This window comes from Pollicipes pollicipes, unplaced genomic scaffold, assembly GCF_011947565.3.
Source record: "Pollicipes pollicipes isolate AB1234 unplaced genomic scaffold, Ppol_2.1 Scaffold_7262;HRSCAF=8765_pilon_pilon_pilon, whole genome shotgun sequence".
Lineage (NCBI taxonomy): Eukaryota > Metazoa > Arthropoda > Thecostraca > Pollicipedomorpha > Pollicipedidae > Pollicipes > Pollicipes pollicipes.
This window is the reverse complement of record NW_023597055.1, coordinates 3,584,946-3,606,363: the sequence shown is the minus strand read 5'-3', so window position 1 is coordinate 3,606,363 and position 21,418 is coordinate 3,584,946. Positions and strand designations below refer to the sequence as shown.

At 59.8% G+C, this 21,418-nt stretch overlaps 1 protein-coding gene across 1 annotated transcript; it reads right to left on the bottom strand.

Moving 5' to 3' along the window:
* Nucleotides 1-171: 171 nt before the first annotated feature.
* LOC119114104 (sperm acrosomal protein FSA-ACR.1) lies at nt 172-2,155 on the bottom strand. Its single transcript, XM_037238321.1, has 3 exons — nt 1,793-2,155; nt 601-735; nt 172-243 (listed from the first exon to the last, which is right to left on the bottom strand). The coding sequence occupies exons 1-3, from the start codon at nt 2,153-2,155 to the stop codon at nt 172-174; spliced, it is 570 nt and encodes a 189-aa protein (XP_037094216.1).
* Nucleotides 2,156-21,418: the final 19,263 nt, after the last annotated feature.

Sequence of the window (21,418 nt, the reverse complement as noted above, 5' to 3'; positions counted from 1 at the left end):
TGACGTGATCAGGATATATACGTATGAGACGAAGAATCTATCTGCTAAACATCCACTGATATGGACCAAAATAAGTTGTCTGTTAAGTCTAGAATGGGTCGCTGGTCCCAGTAACTTGTCTACGGATCGCCAGAGCATCGCCACCGGCGGCGATCGCGCCGACACTAACAGCTAACTAACAGTGCTGAGAGATCTTACCGCGGCTGGCGGTGGTGGCTTGGGCTTCTCGACAGGCTTGCTCGCCTGAAAAACATAGTTCGTCACGGACCATGCTCTCTAACAACTGAAGCGGATATACCTCACACACCGGAGCACCAGCGGCGTACAATACAATTAACGTCGTCGGCGAAATGAAAGCTATGCTTTATGCTAGTACTCGACTTTCCTAAGACAACCATACTTGCTTCGACGATACTTTAAGCCCACCACCGACACACTAAATCTGGCGACGAGTTATCTACACACGCATGCGACTGTAAAATCACTAGCGACCTCAGATACCAGCCGGACGGCAGCGGCGGCGGTCGGTCGGGCCACCCGACGGCCGGGGGAGGGGCGGGGTGGGGCGGCTGCCGACACCAGGCCGGGTGGCGGGCCTACCTCCTCGGGTTCGGGCTTGGTCTCGCGCATCTGCTGCATCTCCTGGCTGAGCTTGCGGCTGATGTCGCCGGCGGGCGGCGCCGGCTCCTCGGCCTCGGTGGCCTCCACGCTGCTGGTGCCCTCGTCCGCCGACGTCTGGCGGGCCGGCCGGCACACGCGTCATCGGACGCCGGCACGCCACGGCACCGCCAGTCTCACGCTCACACGCCACGGCGCCGCCAGTCTCACGCTCACACGCCACGGCGCCGCCAGTCTCACGCTCATACGCTACGCCATTCACCCCTCACACGTCCCAGACGCGGCAGACCGATTGCCGCGCTACACAATTCGACGGCGGCCACCTGAATCACCCTAGCAAAGTAAACCGGCCGCGCTGTTTGGCTGATTCGTCGCTGGCCCCCGGACCGACCCACCTCCCAAACAGCCCGTGCGGCGGGCGCGGGGGCGGACGACAAAGGGGTTATGAGTGATGGCGATAACCGAGAGTGCTGCTGCGCTGCGAGGACGGCAGAGGGACCCACCTCACAGCGAGTCATCGTCGGCGTCAAAGGCCACGTTTTGGTACTCGTCACCGCCCGCCCGATCGTCCGCCGCCGGCCGCGCCTGACGTCACAATGACGTCACCATTACGTCAGAGCCATCGACCCCGAGAGCCCGGTACGACATAAGCGGATTTTACAAGGAGAAAGATCCACAGGTGTGGTTGGCGACACATCGGTGCTTCAAAAGCGGTGTCCGTGCTTGGTGCTACTTGTCCAATAACAAGGAGTGAAAACGAACGATGTGACCACGCAAGCTGCGACACGAAGATTTCTTGTAACCAATCTTGATAGTCATCGACGCTTATTCGACCTTCAAATATCAAATATATGAGACTGCACAGACACTCCAGTTCGCCTGTACACAAAAGCCCAAAAGCATACAGAACGCAGGGCGTCGCGGCCTTCCGCGCCACCGATCCTAACTCGGACGCAATTCCCAGGACACTGTTTGTTTTCCGCACACAACTAAAACAGCATCCACGTCGCACAGCGACCCCAACAAAAACCAATACGTAGGGCTTGAAACCCATGAACCCTGGGCGGGTCTGTAGCCACAAAGTGTCGGGAAGCTGCATTTCTCGCAACTCCCGGTCTCGGTCTGAGTCGGCCCCGCCTCCCCGCGCGTACCGCCGCCGCCCGCGGCATCTCACCTCCGTGTCCTCGACGAAATCGAAGTGTCGCGGCACGAACGAGCCGCGAGGCATCCTCGGCTCGTCGTCCTCGACGGCCGGTGACTCCTGGCTGGTCGACCCCGAGGACGGGCCGCCCTCCGTCGTCTCGTCGTCAGCGGCGCCGGACTCCTGCTCCCCCGACTCTTGGTCTCCTGACTCCTGCTCTCCTGAAGCCTGCTCTGCCGACTCCTGCTCTCCCGAGACCTGCTCTCCTGACTCCTGCTCCGCCTCCTCCTGCTCCGTCTCCTCCTGCTCCGTCTCCCCCCGCTCCGTCTCTTCCTGCTCCGTCTCCTCCTGTCCCTCCACCTCCGTCAGTGAGCTCTCCTGGTCTTCTGGAGACATTCCCGGGTCCACCAGGGCAGACTCCTGATCCACCGGGTCCGGCTCCTCCTTGACCGGCGCCGCCGCGGCCGTCTTGCTGGCCGGGGCCGCCTTCTCGCCCCAGGCGGTACCGGCGGCGGCCACCACGCCGGAGCGGGGCGGCGACAGCGGCAGCTCCTGCTCCAGCGAGAAGTCGGACTCCGGGACTGCGGTGGGACAGCCGATGGCACGGTGTCAGCCGACCAGCGGAGACACGGCACGGCACGGCACGGTATGGCATAGAGCGCTAGTGGACGGCACAGGTGAGCCACGGTGTAGGGACAGATGGTGTAGGGGCGCATGTTCAGACGGTGTAGGGGGCGCATGGCGGCACGCGGGGGACGCACGGTGCCGAAGCGCAGGGTGTTGGATGGCGGTGATGCGGGCACGCAGTGGTGAGGTCTAATGTGAGTACGGTGTAGTGTGGGGTGGTGAGCGTTTCCCCAGCAGCCGTGCTGAACGTTGGTCGTATCATTGTGAGCGCCGTCGCCCAATCGACAGCCACTAACCTTACCGGACCGCAACCGACGCACACAACCCTCTTCTACCCCCACCCCTCCCCCTCCGCCGCCGCCGCACACCGCACACCGCGCGAAGCCGGCACCTGGGACCCACAGCAGGCAGTATCAGTCGACACTCACAGCTGACCCCGGCACTGCCGCTGGTGGTGGCGCTGGCGCTGGTGGTGGCGCTGGCGCTGGCCAGGCTCGCCGTGCACGTGCCGGGCATGCCGCCCGAGCCGGACGCCGACGAGGCGGCCGCCACGGAGGCGGACGAGGTCGGCGCCAGCTCGCCCGAGCGGCCGCGCGTCGGGCTGCCCGTCGCCGAGCCGCGGGAGCCCGTGGCCGGGCCGGCCACCGAGCCGCGGGAGCCGCGGGAGCTGGGGGAGCCAGACGGCGGCAGCGCGCCCGACCCGGACCGACTGGCCGAGCGCGGCGGCGTGCCGGCCGCGCTCGAGACCGACCGGCGAGCCGACGAGCCGCTGCCGGTGGGACGAGCCCCGCCAGTGGACGAGCCGCTGCCGGTGGGACGAGCTCCACCGGCGGACGAGCCACTGCCGGTGGGACGAGCCCCGCTGGTGGACGAGGCGCTGCCGCTGGGACGAGCCCCGCCAGTGGACGAGGCGCTGCCGGTGGGACGAGCCCCACCAGTGGACGAGCCGCTGCCGGTGGGACGTGCCCCGCCAGTGGACGAGCCGCTGCCGGTGGGACGAGCCCCGCCGGTGGACGAGCCGCTGCCGGTGGCACGAGCCCCGCTAGTGGACGAGCCGCTGCCAGTGGCACGAGCCCCGCCAGCGGACGAGCTGCTACCGGTGGCACGAGCCCCGACGGTGGACGAGGAGCGCACCGAAACGGATGCTTTGCTCGACCTATGGAAGGGATGTGGGACGTAATGGCACCTGCAGAAGACCTACAGACCAGATGGGAGGTCTGATGGGACGTGCGTTGACGCCTGCAGGCGTAAGATCCAATGGCACCTCCGGAAAATGCGTAAGACCCCGTGGGATATGAGAAGGGAACGAGGGGACGCGTAGTCCGATGAAATCTGGTGCCACAACGATAAACACCACCAGTCACAGGACACAGTCAAGGCACGAGCACCGCTGTGGAACGACTCCGAACACCCCCGGGAAATCACGTCGGTCAGATCACGAACCGACCCACGACCCCTCGGGAAATCGCGCCTCCCCGACGCGCCCGAGTCCCGAGAGCCCACCGCGAGACGGTCGCCACTCAGTGGCGGCCGCCGCCGACCCGCCCGGCCGGCGCGGGCTGTGGACATCGCGTTACTCACGGCGTTTTGGCCGGCTGGTCGGCCTCGGGCGTGGACGGAGCGGCCTCGGCGGCGGCGGCGGCGGCGTCGCCCTCTGCGGCCGCTGGCGCCGCGTCGGCGCCGGCCTCCTGCGGCGACACGGCCGGCCGTCCCGTACATAGACAGCAGGGTGTGGGCACCCGACAGCGCACAGGACATCCGCTGCCAGTCGTGGCAAACATGCTACCAGGCGTTGATTCACACGGAAGGCTTTAAAGTGAGGGCTCAAATCCACTAGGTCGTCCGTACAAAGAGCAAAAAACACACCTTGCCTCCATTCACCCCTCCCCAAAACGGGAACACCACCCCGTCCCACTCTAGGTTCCCGTCGCTGGGCCCCTCATCGCCCAGCTCCCGGCGGCGGGCGGGCTCACCGGGGCGGCGTCGTCGGCTGGCACCGCGTCCTGCCCGTCCGGGGGCGGCTCCTCCGAGGAGGAGCCCGCGCTGCTCAGCTCCTCCTCCGTTTCCGTCAGACTCTCCTCCAGGTTCCACTTGTCTGCCGGACGGCAGACGCCAGCCGACCCCCAGTGCGTTAAGGCAGGCATCACATTTGCCGCCACCGGTGGATGGCCCGCGGGCATCATCTTACCAATGCAGTGTTAAACCCGCGTAGATTTCACCGCACGATGTAACCACGTGGGCGGCAACAAGGCGTCCTGAGATTACAAGCCTGCTCTTTTAACGCCGTCGAGAATCAGACCAGCCGGTCACCAGCCGGGTGGCTTATAGTCCGCGGCACTCAGCATAACATAAATACAATTCCGGACCGCAGCCAGTGTGTCCGCCCCCCTTATCAGGTCTGACCGCCAGCCGCCGCGGCACCCACCGACGGACGTGGAGCTGAGGTACTTGTGCAGGCCGCAGAAGATCTCCAGCAGGTTGTAGATGGCGCGCGGATCGCCGGCGATGATGTTGGCGCCCGAGATGTGCGAGAGGTCGACGTTAATCAGGTCCAGCGCCAGGTGGTTGATGATGGCCTGTACGTTGGCAGCCTCCTCCTCGTCGCCGACCGGCTCGCGGAGCACGCCTACGGGGAGGGGGCGCGGTCGTCAGGGCCTGCTGGATTCACCGACCCGCGTGTTCTCACGGCGCGGCGGTGAGGAGGGGGAAAGGGGTGCTGGAGCTGCCGCGGTGGATGAGCTCGTGGAGGAGCACATGACGTGGAATGAAAGGTCCAAGTGTGAAAGGTGAAAGCGAGAGTCATCTGTCGCCGCGAGGGTGAGGAGCCGCCGATGACAGAATGACAGACTAGCACGGCGTGAAGCCGCAGTGGTGTCAGCCACTAACACCAGTCCACTATCGCGACACTTCTGGTCAACAAGGGTGGCCATGGCGTCGGTCTCTGGTGGTGGCCTTGGATAACGGCTCAGCAGCGCTAGTCCCAAATACCGAGCCCAAACAAAAACGCTCCATGATGACCCCACAGCGACAGCAAAATTAACACCCGCGCATGAGTGTTGAGTTGACCACTAATCATGGATGTACGTGCTCGACAGTTAACAACATACGGCGATGCATCATGCAAAGCCAGCCACCACCGTTCGTGCTAAAATGCAGCCTTTCCCAGCGGCGCTGGCATCTTTGGAGAACAGCTAAAAGGCTGTGATGTCACCGGTGTGCGGTGGTCACGTATGACATATACCCGTGTATGGTGGTCACGTATGACATGTACCGGTGCACGGTGGTCACGCATGACGTACACCGGTGTATGGTGGTCACGTATGACATATACCCGTGTATGGTGGTCACGTATGACACATACCCGTGTATGGTGGTCACGTATGACATGTACCGGTGTACGGTGGTCACCTATGACGTACACCGGTGTATGGTGGTCACGTATGACATATACCGGTGTATGGTGGTCACGTGCGACGAACACTGGTGTATGGTGGTCGCGTATGATATACACGGTGTATGGTGGTCACGTATGGCATGTACCGGTGTATGGTGGTCACGTGCGACGTACACCGGTGTATGGTGGTCACGTATGACATATACCGGTGTATGGTGGTCACGCATGACATGTACCCGTGCATGGTAGTCACGTATGACATATACCCGTGTATGGTGGTCACGTATGACATATACCGGTGTATGGTGGTCACGTATGACATATACCCGTGTATGGTGGTCACGTATGACATATACCCGTGTATGGTGGTCACGTATGACATATACCCGTGTATGGTGGTCACGTATGACATATACCGGTGTATGGTGGTCACGCGTGACATATACTGGCGTACGGTGGTCACGTATGGCACATACTGGTGTATGGTGGTCACGTGTGACGTACACCGGTGTATGGTGGTCACGTGTGACGTACACCGGTGTATGGTGGTCACGTATGACATGGTGAATGGTGGCAACGTTTAACACCATGCCTGCGTTTGATGTTCGCACATGCTATCGCGCCGGTGCGCGACGGTCACGACCCCGGGACACATCTGGGCATGGCGGCCGCGTGCGTCCCTACACCGTCGCACGACGCGGCTGACCTCCGCGGACATAGCGTGCCCGCCGAAGTTGTTTACGCATCGCATGCCGTCGCCATGGTAACTTGCGCTACAACCTCGCATGCTCGCGCTGCTACAATGATTTCGCGGCAAGCCGAGAACAAATAAAGTTAGCCGTCCCGCACCAAAAAAAATTATCCAAACAAAAACCCGTGTGCATCGAACTGACCGAAATTTCATGATGCTCCCGAACTTCGTTCCACGTGTATATGTGCGCAGGTACAATTCGTATCAAGCTGATGTCCACGTTCTCTTTTTCTCCCAGCTATGGCGGATTTTGTGAAACAGTGTGGATACAATTTTCGTGGAATTCCCCTTCTATCCACATGCTTTAGACTTACACAACCATTGTGCTGTCTCCCAAACTAACAGCATATTTGCATGACCTTAAAAGACAATGGGTTTCATTGACAAGCCCTTACACATGCTAACTTCTTACTAAACCAAACTGCTTTTGACTTTTGCTGCACCTAAGCTTAACTATGCATAGTGGCAGGTAGGGTTACACCACCATACTATTAAAACTGCCGACAGCAGGATTAATCAGCATAGTCTCATCCTTCAAAACACAACAACGGCCATCGCTTTGCAGCTCATGATGAAGCTGCAGTCCTACCTTCTGGAAGCTGACCACACAGGACCTCCAGCAGGCTGGTGAACAGGTTGGACCGGATGTCACTAATGTTGGTGACAGGTGGAACTGACAGCTGGCATCTTTCGATGATCTTGTTTGACAGCCTCACACAGTCTGCAAGCCAAGGTCATCAAACATCACATGTCTCATTGGGCCCTCATTTGCTCAACTCATTCCTATGTTCACTGTTATGTCAATACTTAAATTATTTAGTCTCTCATAATTGTCAATCACCTAAATATATGTGAAAGCAACTGTAACCAATTTTAGCAACGAGCAAACAGTATCTGGCCATCAGCCGTTAAAAAATACTTGCCCTCTATGTTGACATGCACTCTTTTGTTATTTGATGCAGCAGATACCCACAAAAAGAGCCTTTGCAAAAACAATGTTGGCATCACACATTTGCCCCTTTTTAAACTCACAGGGCAGCTATGCTTAGCAAAGGAATGATAAAACATGCAGATTGCACCATACCTTTTTTCCTGATTTTTCTGTCTCCCATCTTGAGTGCCAAATTTTAGAATGCCAGAAAATTAGAAAATCCCTGGAACAAAGAGCAAAACAAAACTGCAAGACATGGTAGGTCATAAGCTTGAAACATATTGCCTGGCATCTATGATCTAACACTTAAATGCCTAAGGGTGTATGCATATCACTAACCACAGTTCTTGATGACCAGGCCCAAACCACACAAATACATCTTGTTACACCTGCAGTGGAGGTAGGGTGAAATTGTTTCATTTATTTTCATTGACAGTGCTCATGTTCAGCACCAGTGCTTCAAATAATTCAGGGATTGAAAAGGCATTTTTAAGCATAAGTACCTTGATTTTTCATATAAAAATAAGTTAAAAACCAATTGCAATTAGTCTGGCCTGAGTATGGCACAAGCAAACACACGGTTCACCACATTGTTGTCGGATGGGCATCCTGGCACAGAAGGCAAAAATTTTTGCAGACCAGACCAGGGTCCCAAAAGGCAAACCATGGCAAGGATGGCAAAAAACATCTGGAACAGACTGAACCTTGCCCTATTTGGGATAGAAACCAATACATTTGGGCAACATGTGCTGGCTTAATGCACCAAAATACACAGTATCTCACTGTGACATGGTGTTTTGGGACCTTGGCCTCCCACACTTGATCCACTGTGGAAGGTTGAGACCTGGGTGACACCCAAATGGTTTTGATGCACTGAAACTACATGAGAGCACCAACACTGTTGAGTCAAATTATTTATGCCAGGCAGGAACACTCATAAATATGTCAAAAACCTCTTGCTCATTATAAAGCCTAACTTTATTACCCAATTAAGTGAGAGGATAGTGCCTGACAGCTTCCGAGTTTACGACTAGATACCTAGACACCTTGACATGTCATACGCCCTGTCATGGTTAAAAAGATCACGATCGTCCTGCACGCGATCAACACAACTTTTTATGTTCCACGTACCTTCTAATCGCACTCCCCACCAGACCCTCCCTTCCCCCAACGAAAACAATGGACAATTTCTCCCCCACCCGCCCCCCAATGCCCCCCTTCCCATGTCACTTTGGACGTAAACAACATGATCGGAATGCTTGGGTGTCGTTTCCAAGACAACGACCAAGCGATACCACGTGGTATTCGACCAATTATCTGCACAGTAGAGTCGGTAGAGCGGTAGACGCCCACGGCGAGAACGGAAAACCTCGACGACAGCGCCGCGGTGCGGCATGTCTGTAATCTCTGTCAGGCGGCGTTCGTTGGCGGCCGGGAAACGCGTCGTGATGGAGACCGAACTGAGAAATACGTCTGTCCTTTTAGCGAAAGGAAACAGTGCTCAGTTTCAGTTTGTGTTCAAATTATACCCTCAAGCATTAGCTCTGAAGTCACAGACAAAGAATAAGAAGCCAGATGAACTGAAGAAGCTCGACCAATGGTAAGAAATCGTGCTAACCTGGCGAGGGCCGAGTCAATGAACCTGCTTTGTGTGCGGCCCGCGAGACTGTGAGGAATGATTGTTTGTGTGTCGGGTTGCGCCCCTTTTTGATCGCAGCGCCACGGGGGCGCACGTCTGGCGGCAGCTCAACCGGCGTGCCGCCAGTATGTTGGTCATCCGAGAGAGGGGTCGACGTCGATTCGCGAGCACGGTGGGACTGCCGCTGTCCGCCTGCGTGTCCGGCAGCGGCGGCCTTGGACGAGATCGCGGAATCAAATTGTAGGACTGTGGCCCGTTGCCGGGGCATGAACATGGTCGCCAGTGAGCATGTTTGATGTGCTCTTTGCTTTACTTTTCCATACTTCGGTTGTCTGTGGATGTGATACTCAGGATCGTGATATCCGACATGGAGTTGGTCGGCGTGGTTGTGAAACAAAATGGAGACAAAGAACCTCGGTTCTTGGGCCGTAGCTCGCGCGCTCTTTTGGTGATTTTTGAGCGCAGCCCTGTGGGTGGGATGGCCATTGGCAAGCATTTCTATCTGGAAATTTACCGCGTTTGTAGGAATATAGCTTTGACATATGAACAGGGACCTGTGCAGGACCTATTTCTTCAAGATTAGTGCGTGTGCCCCTCATATATTGTTCGTATTTGTGCCATACGCGATTTCTTCATTTCGGACCACGCGTTCACGCAGCCGCAGGTGCGGGGCAGAAATAGCGAGTTAAGACAACTGATGTTCTGAGTAGGTGTTCTGTTCAGGTCCCTGCACATGTTTGCTCGGCGGCTCGGGTTCTGGCTGAGACATACGGTGCATGCCTTTTACGTCAGACTTTTTCGCAAGTTGAATATTTTGGGGAAAACAGAACGGGAGAACGCGACGGAACGGAAAGGAAACAACGCGAACCTAGATAAATTTCTCAGGCAGCACACTCGTCTTAATTTTCGCCTTCTCGTCACGCGGGGTGTCACCCCGGCGGCTGGAATGCTATCGGACGGAGGCTCGTGCCTGTGCCGACAGTCGCCATAGCTATCTGGATAACTGATGACGCTGTAGGGCGCTGTCTTCGCGCAGAATGGCAGGCGATTCAAACACATTACAGGAGACGATTTGGGTTGCAGGCAGGGTTTTCTCCAATGCGGTCGGGGGGGGGGGGGGCTGGAATGTGAACGTCTGTGCCTCTCCTCGGGAGGCAGTGGTGACTCTTTTGTTTCGACCGCGTTGTTAGTAATCGGTGTACCCCCCTTCCCCCCCCCTCATAGAACCTGCGTATTCCCCTCCAGGAAATCGTTTGAACTCCGGTTGCCAATTATTTTGACCCCTGCCCAATCCGTGCCCCCTGGGTGCTGGATGTGGACAGGCTGGAAGGTATCGGATTGGTGGGGCACGCCCCCAATTTTTTGAAACTCGCACCGGTCGAAAACGGCGCTCTCACAGCGGCCAGTTGTACAGCGCCTCCCTCTGAGCGTCGTTTCGTGTGGTGGGTCGGAAGACACCCCGCCTGCGCCCGACCCCGACCCGGCAGGCGACGATCAGTCGGCTGGGGCACGCTTCCGTCCCAGACCGGCCGGTCGGTATGGTCGGGACAAGTGGCAGCTTTTGAGCGCCGCCCGGCCTTTCCCTGTTTACATTTTTGGTGGAATTCGCGCTGCTGCCACCGTGTTGGCGACACTGGCGCGCGCTCGCTCGCGCGTGGAGATTATTGTGATTGGCTGAGCCACCGGCCGGCTGGCCGCCGTTTTTCAGGGATGGTCGCGACGAGCGGGACGTGCGGGCGGTCTGAGCTGTCGTCGAGTCGGGTTTGTGTGGATGTCGTGGTGCCGCTAATGCCAGTGACCCGGTCGTGCGCCACTGAGCCACTGGTGTAGTAGTGTGGCCGCTGCGCCAAGTCAAGTTTTCTGCAGTGCCAGCTCCTTTTATTCTACATTTCGTATGTTCTAGTGCCATGCACTCATTGTAGCGAGTGCTTATTGGGGTTGTTTGGGGAACTACCTGTGTGCATGCGTCATTTGCTGAAAAACGCCGGTGGATAAGCCGAACAAAGCCGTAACATTGACGCCTCTGCCTTCATTTTGTGCCTTCCCACTTGTGCTGCATGCTACATTTGTCCACGTATTTTTGGCAGTGTTTTGGCGTTTCCCGCACATCATCCAGTTATTATGTTTGACATCCGTCGTTATATCAAACGTGTTTCGGTCACCATGTCACGCACGCTTTCTTTTAAAGGCCTGGAATGACGTTCTTATTTATTCGTTTTCCAAACTGCCTCTCTCTGTGATGAAGAGATGTTCGCGAAGCGAATAAGACGAGACCAAGCGTGACGATCTGGCTATACTGATCAACGTCTGGTGCAACATTCTGATGACCTGACGTTCCGCTTGGCGGGATTGTCCAGAGACGGTGCTCTGCGGCGCTCAGTAAGACCGCTGGGCATGGACGTCACCGGGCCGGCATGGCGCTTGGAGGAAGGGAGGGGGGGGGGGAGTAACCGATGACCGCGGTCCAAGACGGTGCTCTGGATGGAGCGGGTGGCACAAACGCGTGCGCTGCAGCGGGACGGACGGTCGGAACAATGGGCTGGCCGCTGCTCGCCCAAGGCCTCCGCGGAGCCACGGGGATCTGGGCATTTTTGGCGGACTTCCTTCTCCCCCTCCCTCCCCCCCGCCGGTTACGTTCGTGCTGGCTGGACTGCGGGGCACTTGTGTTCTGCGGGAAAACTTTCCGTTGACAATTCTCCTGACGCAGCTGTTTCGGTACCCTGAACCCGTCTCGCAACGGCCGCCAGTAACTGGGCGATTACTGGCGATCCGTGGCCGGGAAGACGCCCCGGCAGCGGCAGTAACTGGTCGATTACTGGCGATCCGTGGCCGGGAAGACGCCCCGGCAGCGGCAGTAACCTGGGCGTCCCCTAGCGTCGCGGACACCACCATGCAGTGGGCGCAAAATGACCTCGCAAATCGGCGTGCTCTTAAACCCTATTCGTCATCATCATATCATTCATATCATCGTCACTCAAATCATCATCACGCCATCATGCGGGTGTGACACGCCGCCGGTAACTGGACAACGGCAGGTGGATGACGCCGCCGTGCGGTGCACCCCCGCTGCGGGAAGTCGGCTCCATGTTTTCCTGCACACTGTCGAGTCCGCCAGAGGCCTTTTCTGCCTGCTTTGCAACGAACAAGGACGTCAACTGAACGCAGGGGGGCCGCGGAGGATCGCCCACGGCGCGGCGCCGGCGCGTTTTCGCGGCCGCGGCCGGCCAGTTGCTGTCGGCTGAGTTGGCGGACGCTCTCCGCGTTCGGTGATATTATCGGCGGCACCTGCAGCCGATGCTCGCTGCGGAGTGTGGGAGCGTCCCGCGCGGTCCGGGCGTTGCGCGCTGCCAGTGCTGGCGGACTTCATGGCGGTGCGTCCCGAGCTCGCCGAGATGGAGGGCTCGTGCATCAAAGTGGGTCGCTTGGATTATAGGTGGCGGGAAGTATGGGAACGGTAACGAAAAGGAGTGATTCTGGTGGGAGTCCACGTTGTTGTGTTTTGTCGCGTTGCAATGAGCTTGAGTGCATTGTCGTTGTCTTCTGATCCTGCAGCCTGCAAGCGTTGTGTCCATGGGCGTTGTCAGTGGGGAGGGAAGGGAGGTCTTGTGTGACTCCCTGGAACCAACACCGATGCCACTGCTTCAGTGATTTTATCATCCCGCAATATCTGTTTGCTGGCTCCATAACAGCAGCTGGATCCCCATAGACCAGGCGTCGCACTGGCGCCATGACTTGTAGCGTTCCTGCTGTGTAACGTGAATCAAGCCGCGTGATGCAGTCATCACTACCCCTTCCCTCCATCCCACTCCTCCCACTCCTCCATATGGGCGCTGCATGACCTTCAGCAGTTGATGCGCCCTAAAACCCCAAATCATCATCATCATCCCACTCCTCCATCCCACTCCACCATTTGTACACGCATCATGGACGTATGCCCCCTTGCCTCTGTGGCCTCCCAGATAACGTCAGCGTTTCACGGCCGTTACTGGCGCGGACGAGAACGGCGACATGCCGGCGCAAGTGTCTGCATAGCAAACGGTCGGCTGAGGCCTGCAGCCGGACCCGCGCCGTCCGCCGGCCAGCCGTGTCGACCCGACACCGGGCCCGAGAACACGTGGCGATGATGCTTGGAGCGTCGTGTTACCCACGTCGCCGGTGTTGGGGCGTGCAGGCCGGCTGTCAGCAGGCCCTGCTGGCGAACCGCTCGAGACGTCAGTGTTAATCTCGCGATTGGTCCGTTTGATGCTGGTTTGGGGTGTTGCCTGGCTACACGGCGAGTCCGTTTGCTGCTGGTTTGGGGTGTTACCTGGCCACACTGCTAGTCCGTTTGATGCTGGTTTGGGGTGTTACATGGTTATGCGGTTAGTCCGTTTGAGACTTGGTTTGGGGTGTTACCTGGTTATACGGCACCAACTTCCGACCAATTCTGACATGTATTCTGATGTCAGTTGACGGCTTGCGCTGGGGAGGTGTAAACGGTCGCTCCAGTGATGGTTGCATAAATTGACAGTTGCAAACCAGTTATGTAAGTGAGCCCGACAGCTGTTGCGAATAAAAACAGTGTTACGTTGCAGTTAAAGCTCCCAGTGTCGGTAACCTGTTACATAGTTAATATTGTTGGAAAGAAAATAGAGTTCGCTGGGCACCACCAGGGAAGCCAATATTTGGTTAGGACAAACGCTGTACTCACTCTGCTCATTAGCACTGCACAGTATATACTTCGCGCGTTCTTAGACTGCAAATAGGACGAAGTTGGGCGCTAGGTCGTTGTACCACTCCGACAGACTGACCATAGCTTGGGTTCACCAAAATGTGTGAAGAAAAAGAGGCCGTCCATTCTATTCGTGCTACCGAAATCAATACTTATTCGTAAAAAGAACCAGAGGTGCTGGATGTTACTCTTAGCAACGCTATTTACAAACACGCGAACGTTTCGACTGTTTCTGCTCGTATCTTCTGGAGTGGAGTGCATTATGATCCAGTTTGTGACGTCATGTAGCGTTAATGCCGTGCGGCCCTTGTGCATCATGTGTGTGCCACCAGCGGCACCCGTTAGGCCTCATGTGTCACCAGCGGCACCCGTTGGCCCCCACCGACAGGATCGCTTTGAGCTAACCATTACGTTGCAATATGACGGCCCAATCCATTATCTTGCGAAGTTAATGGGATGGCAGGGAAATGATGTTCATGCCCGACAATCGGAGGTGCAGATACTTTGTATCAGTGATTTTTACAGTCTTCGTTAGGAAAAGAAAACTGGCGGTGCGAAGAGGGGATGATAGGATGCCAGCCCGACTCCAGAAACAAAAATCAGCGTTAAACTCACGCCGTCGTATGTAAACTCACGCCGTTGTATGGAAGGGAGCGAAGGCGAGATGGCGCTGACGTCCGCCCTGTACCGAGTCCCCGCCATTTCCGAGGAGCCGCCGGGGCGGGGCGGCAGCCGGCTCCGTTGGCCAGAGCTGCACGCGACGATCGCCGGGAGCCGAGCTCGGCTGACGTCACAGAGTTGCGATGAGTTCGGCGTGCATGGCGGCCGGCGCTTTCGACGGAAAGCCGGCGGCGCTCCTCGCCGCGGGTGGCCGTCCTGCGTGGCGGCGCCGCGGCGCCGGCCGGTTCCGGCAGACTGCGCCCGCGCCGCCAGTCGGCTTTCGCGTGCGGCGCCGCTGAGCAGGGCGCCACCGCAGGCCGGCGCCGCTGGCGGCGGGGAAACTCGATGCCGGTGCCGGCAGCGCCGGTGAGCAGGCCCCACCGCCGGCCGGCGCCGCTGGTGGCGGCGAGAGGCGGTGCCACTGCCGGCCGGCCCGGTGCCGAAGCCCGTGGCGGAGCGGCGCCGGCGTCACCGCGGCGGTTCCAGGTACCGTCCCCGTGCCGCGTGCTGAGTCACGCCGCTGCAGCGGCGCGGAATCTGACGCCGGCCGCTGTGTGGGTCAGTAGGGGGGACGCTCGCTCATCAGGGGCGCGGGAGCGGAGCGAACGGAGGACCGAGACTGTGCTCGGCCCCGTCGGTGCCCGGCAGCCCCCGTGGCGTGTAGCGGCGGCGTCGGCCGGGTCATCCTCAGTTCTGGGGAGGCCGTGAACCGGCTCTGTTCCGCTGCCCAGTCGAGGGAATGCCCGGCTTTGCAGCATCTGGCTGTGAGATGCAAGTCATGTGGACGGCTGGTGCACGGAAGTGGGACTGGTGTATGGAGATTCTAGGGAGTCGTAAAATGGGTTCGTGATTTTCGCACAATAAATCCTGAGCCCTATATGCAAGTAGCCCTGTATATATATATATATATATATATATATATATATATATATATATATCGCTGAGCCTAGCCTTATGGAGCCTGAGTCCCATTCGGCGGGAATCGTGGAGTTAAGTCGCTGCGCCCACTTATTCGCTGTCTGTCCTTCGCTGGTGCGTGGAAAATTCCATGCATATGTTGTCTCGAATTCCCCCAATCTTCTGTTTCCGCACGGTTAACATTGGGCCCATTGGCGTTTTTGGGAGCAGATTGACTTGAGATCCAGCTGTGTCCCCGGGCGATTTAGAAGACGTTCGGCCTCCGCCGGCGCCGAAGCGTCGGCCGGCGGACGTCTGGCGCGCCGGCCTCTCGGGCCGGCCTGAGTCAGCCGGCGTGACGTCACAGCGCCGCCGGCCGGGATTCCACGCGCCGCCGCCGCCGCCGCCGCCGCCGGGCCCGCGGCGCGGCGGGACGGACCCCGGCCGGGCGGCCCGGGAATTCAGCCCGCTGGTGGCCGGTCCGAGTTCGAATCCCGGTCGCGTCGTGACGCCTGAGCGCTGTGCTGACCTCGGCCACCGCGCTCGCTGACGGTCCGTGGAAGACGCGGCGCCGTGCGTCACGTTCCCGGTAGGAAAAGAGAGCGTGGCGCTCCGGGAACGACGCCGGCTCGGCGGGCGGGCGGCGCCGGCGGCGGTGGCCATGTTTTGCGCGCGCTCGCCGGGCCCGGCTGGGATCTGTCTGGGCGGCAGGCAGCCGTCTAGCCGGCGTAGATCGCTGTCGCCGTGTTGGCGCTCTCGAGGGCAGTGTTGGCCCGGCGCCCGGCCTCGGCCGGCGAGCGGGACACTCGGACCGCGGGCTCCGCACTGAAACCGCCAGAAAAGCCCGCTGTACGGCGACCTCCGCGCCAGTGGGCTGGAAGAACTGCGGCCTGTCGCACAATCGGTGAGCGCCGCCATGCGTCAGAAGCATGAGGGAGAACCCGGAACCGGACGCCGGCATTATTTTGTTTTGCTTACCTGGGCTTTACGCCAGCCATGAGAGCCATTTAAAGCACCGGACAGGTGAGATCGGCGCATGCTGGCGAGGCCTGCGGGGGCGCGGCTCGGACTGCCCTGCACGCGCAGAGCGCGGCGCTGCACGGCGGCCGCCAGCCGGCCACGCCGCGCCGCGCCGTTGTTTACTCTGCAGCAGCAGACGGCGGCGGCCGGCAGCGCCGCTGGCGGCCGCCGGTCAGCTGAGCGGCGCCCGCGCCGCCGCGACTGGTCGGATCAGCTGATCGGCGCCGGCGGCGGGGAACCACCGGCCGGCCGTGGCCGTTCGCCTGACGTCACGCTCTGTGACGTCAGCGCGGCCGGCCGCCGTCGACCGCGGGGCCGGGTCAGGCCAGCTGCGCACGTGGGCGTCTCGGCGGCTCCCGCGGCGGCTTTGTTTGACGTGCGGGCTTGTCCGCACACGGCGGCCGCCGCCGGCGCGGCCGCAGTACTGCGAGATGCAAGTCAGAGAACGGAGCCACGTATCGTGGCGCTGTGTTGGTGATGGGCCTGTCGTGCACTCGACTTTCACAGCCGCTGCCGAGTGTTTGGAGTCGGTAGTGGGTGTTCACTCCTACTGATCATGTCTTAGTTAAATACCTGTCTGGGATCAATGTCCCAGCCCGCGCCATATCGCCGATCTGATGTCGGATATCCGTGCGCACTCTGCGGACAGCCAGAGCGTATTAAACGCTGCTGTGTGTGCACCCCGGAGGTCCACGGAGTCGTCCCCGCGGACGCCAGTGATCTACGTCGCCGCAGGGCGCGGGCGCCTCCGTGGATGTCACGCGCTACCTGTCAGAACCCTGAAGATGAGGAGGCCCGGGGGCGGGGGGGGGGGCGGACGGCCCGGCCCGGCTGACCCGGTCCGACCCAGCGACTGACGGCCGGTGCCGGTGCCGGTGGCCGCGGCAGGCGGCGCAGCAGCGCGCGTCGCTGGGCGTCGGCGCCGCGAACGGTCCTCCAGGTACGCGCCCGACAGTAGATCCCGGCACCAACAGTAGATCCCGACAGCCAACAGAAGATCCCGACACCGGGTCTTGTAGTCCGTCGGGACTTGAGACACGCCGCCAGACAGTGGTCCACAGTCTTGGTCATGGTTGGGGTGGCCGGGACTGGTTTTCATGCCGCTTCGGTTCCACAGGTCACGCAGTAAAGCTCTCCTATGTATGCATTGTTGTCGGTGGGGCGCGCCAGTGAACAAGCCAGAGTCAGCCGGTGTCTTCGGCGCCAGCGCCGATCGTAGCAGGCTGACTGACCGGGCGGTCCTACGCCCGTACCCGCTCACGCAGCTACGCAGCACCAGCTTCGGCGAGCGTGTCCGGCCGTCTGACTCACGAGGGCGCGCGCTGCCGGCGGGGAAGCTTTGTAGCTCCTTGTAGGGGCCCCGGCCACCACCGCAGTTTGTCTGCCCGCTCAATTTTCGATCCAAACACCTGTAGGAAATAAAAAGAAGGCTCCATGTGTTGGGAATTGTGCGTTCTTGTGTTGGCACAATCCCCGCCAATTGGTATATAGTCTCAAGTCATTGTATATATATATATATATATATATATATATATATGTCCCTTTTGTCTTTGCGCGTGCATTCCTAGAAGTAATACGAGTGTCAAACTGCCTTTGGTAACACCAGTACATGCACGACCTCCTGACGCAGACGTGCCTGCGGCCGCTGTGTCATCCCGGCCGATTATGTGTGGTCACGGCCTGGCCGCCGGTCCATGGGTACACATCGGACGTCAGCCGACCCGGCAGGGGAGGGGGGAGGAGGACGGGCAGAGGTTGAGCCGCCGGTCCATGGGTACACATCGGACGTCAGCCGACCCGGCAGGGGAGGGGGGAGGAGGACGGGCAGAGGTTGAGCCTCCGGTCCATGGGTACACATCGGACGTCAGCCGACCCGACAGGGGAGGGGGGGAGGAAGACGGGCAGAGGTTGAGCCGCCGGTCCATGGGTACACGTCGGACGTCAGCCGACCCGGCAGGGGAGGGGGGGAGGAAGACGGGTAGAGGTTGAGCCGCCGGTCCATGGGTACACGTCGGACGCCGGCCGACCCGGCAGGGGAGGGGGGGGAGGAAGACGGGCAGAGGTTGAGCCGCCGGTCCATGGGTACACGTCGGACGCCGGCCGACCCGGGAGGGGAGGGGGGAGAGTGGGGAGAGGCTTAGACGTCGGTCCATGGGCACGCGTCGGACGCCGGCCGAGCCTGGCGGGCGGGGAGAGGCTGAGCCGCGCGGTCTCAGCCCGGCGGCGGCTATGACCCAGGGGGGCGGTACGTCGCTGGCTCCGTCGGTCCTGCCACGCCCGCCGTCTGGCGATATGCGGTACTGTCTGGCGGAAGCCGATCGAGCCTGAGATGCAGAAGCCATGTCTGCTAACTGGTGCGGAACGGGTCACTGTCGACTCATGCGCACCGCCGGAGCCGAGGAGGCTCCGCAGTTGGACATGTCCGCATCAGGTCACCGTCTCGGCTCTACCCGTTATTTTTGCAAGGACGTGCTTGCCAAAGACGGCCGAGGCTGCATATTGCCCGTTCTCAGCACGTGCGGTCGTGGTTGCTTCGCCTTAGCACCTTGCAAATGAATACCCCCATGCTATGTTGGCGGAGGCTGCGAGGCTCTGGTAGAACCTCCCTCCGATTTACTGGCTCGAGCCTCCTGTCGATATTTCCAGGCTACGATATGAGGCGTATGAGCGTTGTCGGCTCATTGGGCCCGTGTTTGGCACGGAGCCCGTGAAGCGTTGTGAAACACGGCTGTAGCCATGACGTGCCCCCCTCCAGCTCACCGATTTTGGAAACGGTCCCGGCTAGGCCGCGCGGCCGCCGCCGCGCCGCCCGGGCCGCGCTCCGGCCGCCGGCGAGCGTGACGCGCGCCCCCCGATCGCGGCCGCCGACCAATGGCGGCCGGCCGGCGGCGTGACGTCACGGGCGCGCGCGCCCGGCCCGCCGCGCCGCGCCGGCCGGCAGCTGGCGGGCCAGGTGCGGCCGCCCGGCGGCGCGCGTTGTGACGTCACGGCGGCGCGCCGGCGCCGGTCCCCTGGCGGGCGGACGCGCTGCCTTTGATCAGCGTCCCTCGCTACTCGGGGAATTGTTGTGTTCGTGCTGGTATGGATTGGCGAAGCGAGGCGTGGCAGCCACGGGTTTCTGATTCTTGGAAAACGTATTTTATGCTTCAGAAAACATGGTAGATCCAACAGAGTTTCGCCGTTTCGTACGTAGACTTGAACTTCGGACCTCGGCCGGCATACACTGTCGCCGTTTTCAACTCCGCGCAGCCAGGTGTGCGTGTGCGGCGGCCGCGTGCTCTGTCTTGCTGCGGTGGCGTGACGGCGTCACGTGCAGTCACGCTGTCCGAGCCTCGGTGGCCATCCGCCTCTGATGGCCCCCTGCGGCGGGACTGCCGCGCCCTCGAGCGTCGTCACGTCCGTGACGTGACGTCCAGAGGCAGACGGGTCGGGTCGGGTCCGGCACCGGAAGCGGCAGTGACGGGGTACCGAATATAGTGATGATGAAACGGTAATGATATGTGATGGGGTGTAATATGATGGTTGTCCTGTTCACATCATATAGTAATGATGTATGATGTGGTGAGGACAACCATCCGCACAGAATGAGCTGTACGGCATGCAGCAGTGCGATATGGTGGCTAGTCCTCTCCAAATTCACAACGCGGTTTGCGCGATCATCGCGGGGGTGTGCTGCACAGCCGTGATTGCCAGGCCCGCCTCCTCTCTGCACTGTGCACTTATTCGCACAGCCCAGGCCCTACGAGTGTCCGGTGCTGGTAGGCCGGCGCCCAGTGTTAGATCGCTCACCGGTCCCCCCACCCCCGCTTCAGTGCCAGTCAATCAGCACGTGTCCGTCAGCGGGCTGCCCCTCTCTGTGGAGGCCGGTGAGTGTGCCTTCCGCGGGCGTCTGGGTCTTGAATCTACTTCACCGTGTTGAGGGCGAGGAGTGAGGGCGTTTCGGCGGCCGTTAGAGTAATCTTACGACACCGACCATATGGGCGTCAGCCAATTTGTACGAACGACTTTAAATGGCGCTGACGTTCACTTTTATCTCGGACCTTTTGGGCTCAATGTAGCCCCATATTTCGGCGCTCCCTTAACCCAATCACAATGACACTGAAGCTCTGGGGAAGACTTTCAAGTAAGCCCAATAAGATAAGCCTGCACTGTCCAGGGTCAGGACTGCTGAACGCATGTCCGGCGTTCTCCACTCCCCCCGTCCGGTGTATTCTATTCAGCCGAATGTCCGGTTGGCCAGAGCGCGAACCCGCCTGCGGCCGCCCGCGGTCGCCCGCGGTCGGCGGCGGCGGCCGGCCGTGCGTCGCTGGGCGGAAGTGGCCGCGTGCTCCGTCGCCTCGGCGGGCGGGCGTCGATACCGACGGGCGCCGGGGGGCGACGGTGGCGTCACCGTCGGCCGCGCGGCGAACCATCTGCCCGCCGACGATCGTCGGCGCCGCGGGAGCGTCGCGGAACTACCGCGCGTGTCCTGCCTTCACGGCCGGCCGGTGATTTCGTGTCGGAGTGGGGTCCGACAAGTTGCAGACGTCGCTTCCGGCAGCTTTGCTCCGCGCAGGGTGTCAGTGGAGATGCGGACCAGACTTCGCACTTTGTATAAGAAAGACGCCCTTGAGCTGCTGGTTTCGCGGCATTATAAGTCGGGAGGACGGATGCCAGAAATAAGCTGTCTTCGCGATACCGGAAGGCACTGGTTATTGGTCAAACGCTAAACATTTGGCTAAACATTGCTGGTAACCATTACGCTAACGCGACACACACACGGCTGTGCCAGAGTGTGTGCAGCAGCAGGAATTATGGTCAGGATTTTTCGAACTGGCGCCTGCGTGCTAGGCTTACGCTGTGCATGTGTTGCTATTGCCGAAGCTCATCTGCAGTTATAATAACAGATATTTATTAATACTATTACATTATTTGTTAACACAGCAGTGAAACACCCCACAGCAGGTTTGTTGCTTGGCACAGCTTGGTGTGCCTGTCCGGTTTATGGAGGCGTAGTGCGCTGCCTGCGCCTGTTAAACGGAAGGAATGT

Bases quoted from the DNA above. Each gene is read 5' to 3' on its own strand.
- LOC119114104 (XM_037238321.1), bottom strand. From the start codon at position 2,155: ATGTCTCCAGAAGACCAGGAGAGCTCACTGACGGAGGTGGAGGGACAG. The intron at 736-1,792 runs GTGAGATGCCGC...CCGGCCCGCCAG, and splicing joins ATTTCGTCGAGGACACGGAG to ACGTCGGCGGACGAGGGCAC. The intron at 244-600 runs GTAGGCCCGCCA...TATGTTTTTCAG, and splicing joins CCAAGCCCGAACCCGAGGAG to GCGAGCAAGCCTGTCGAGAA.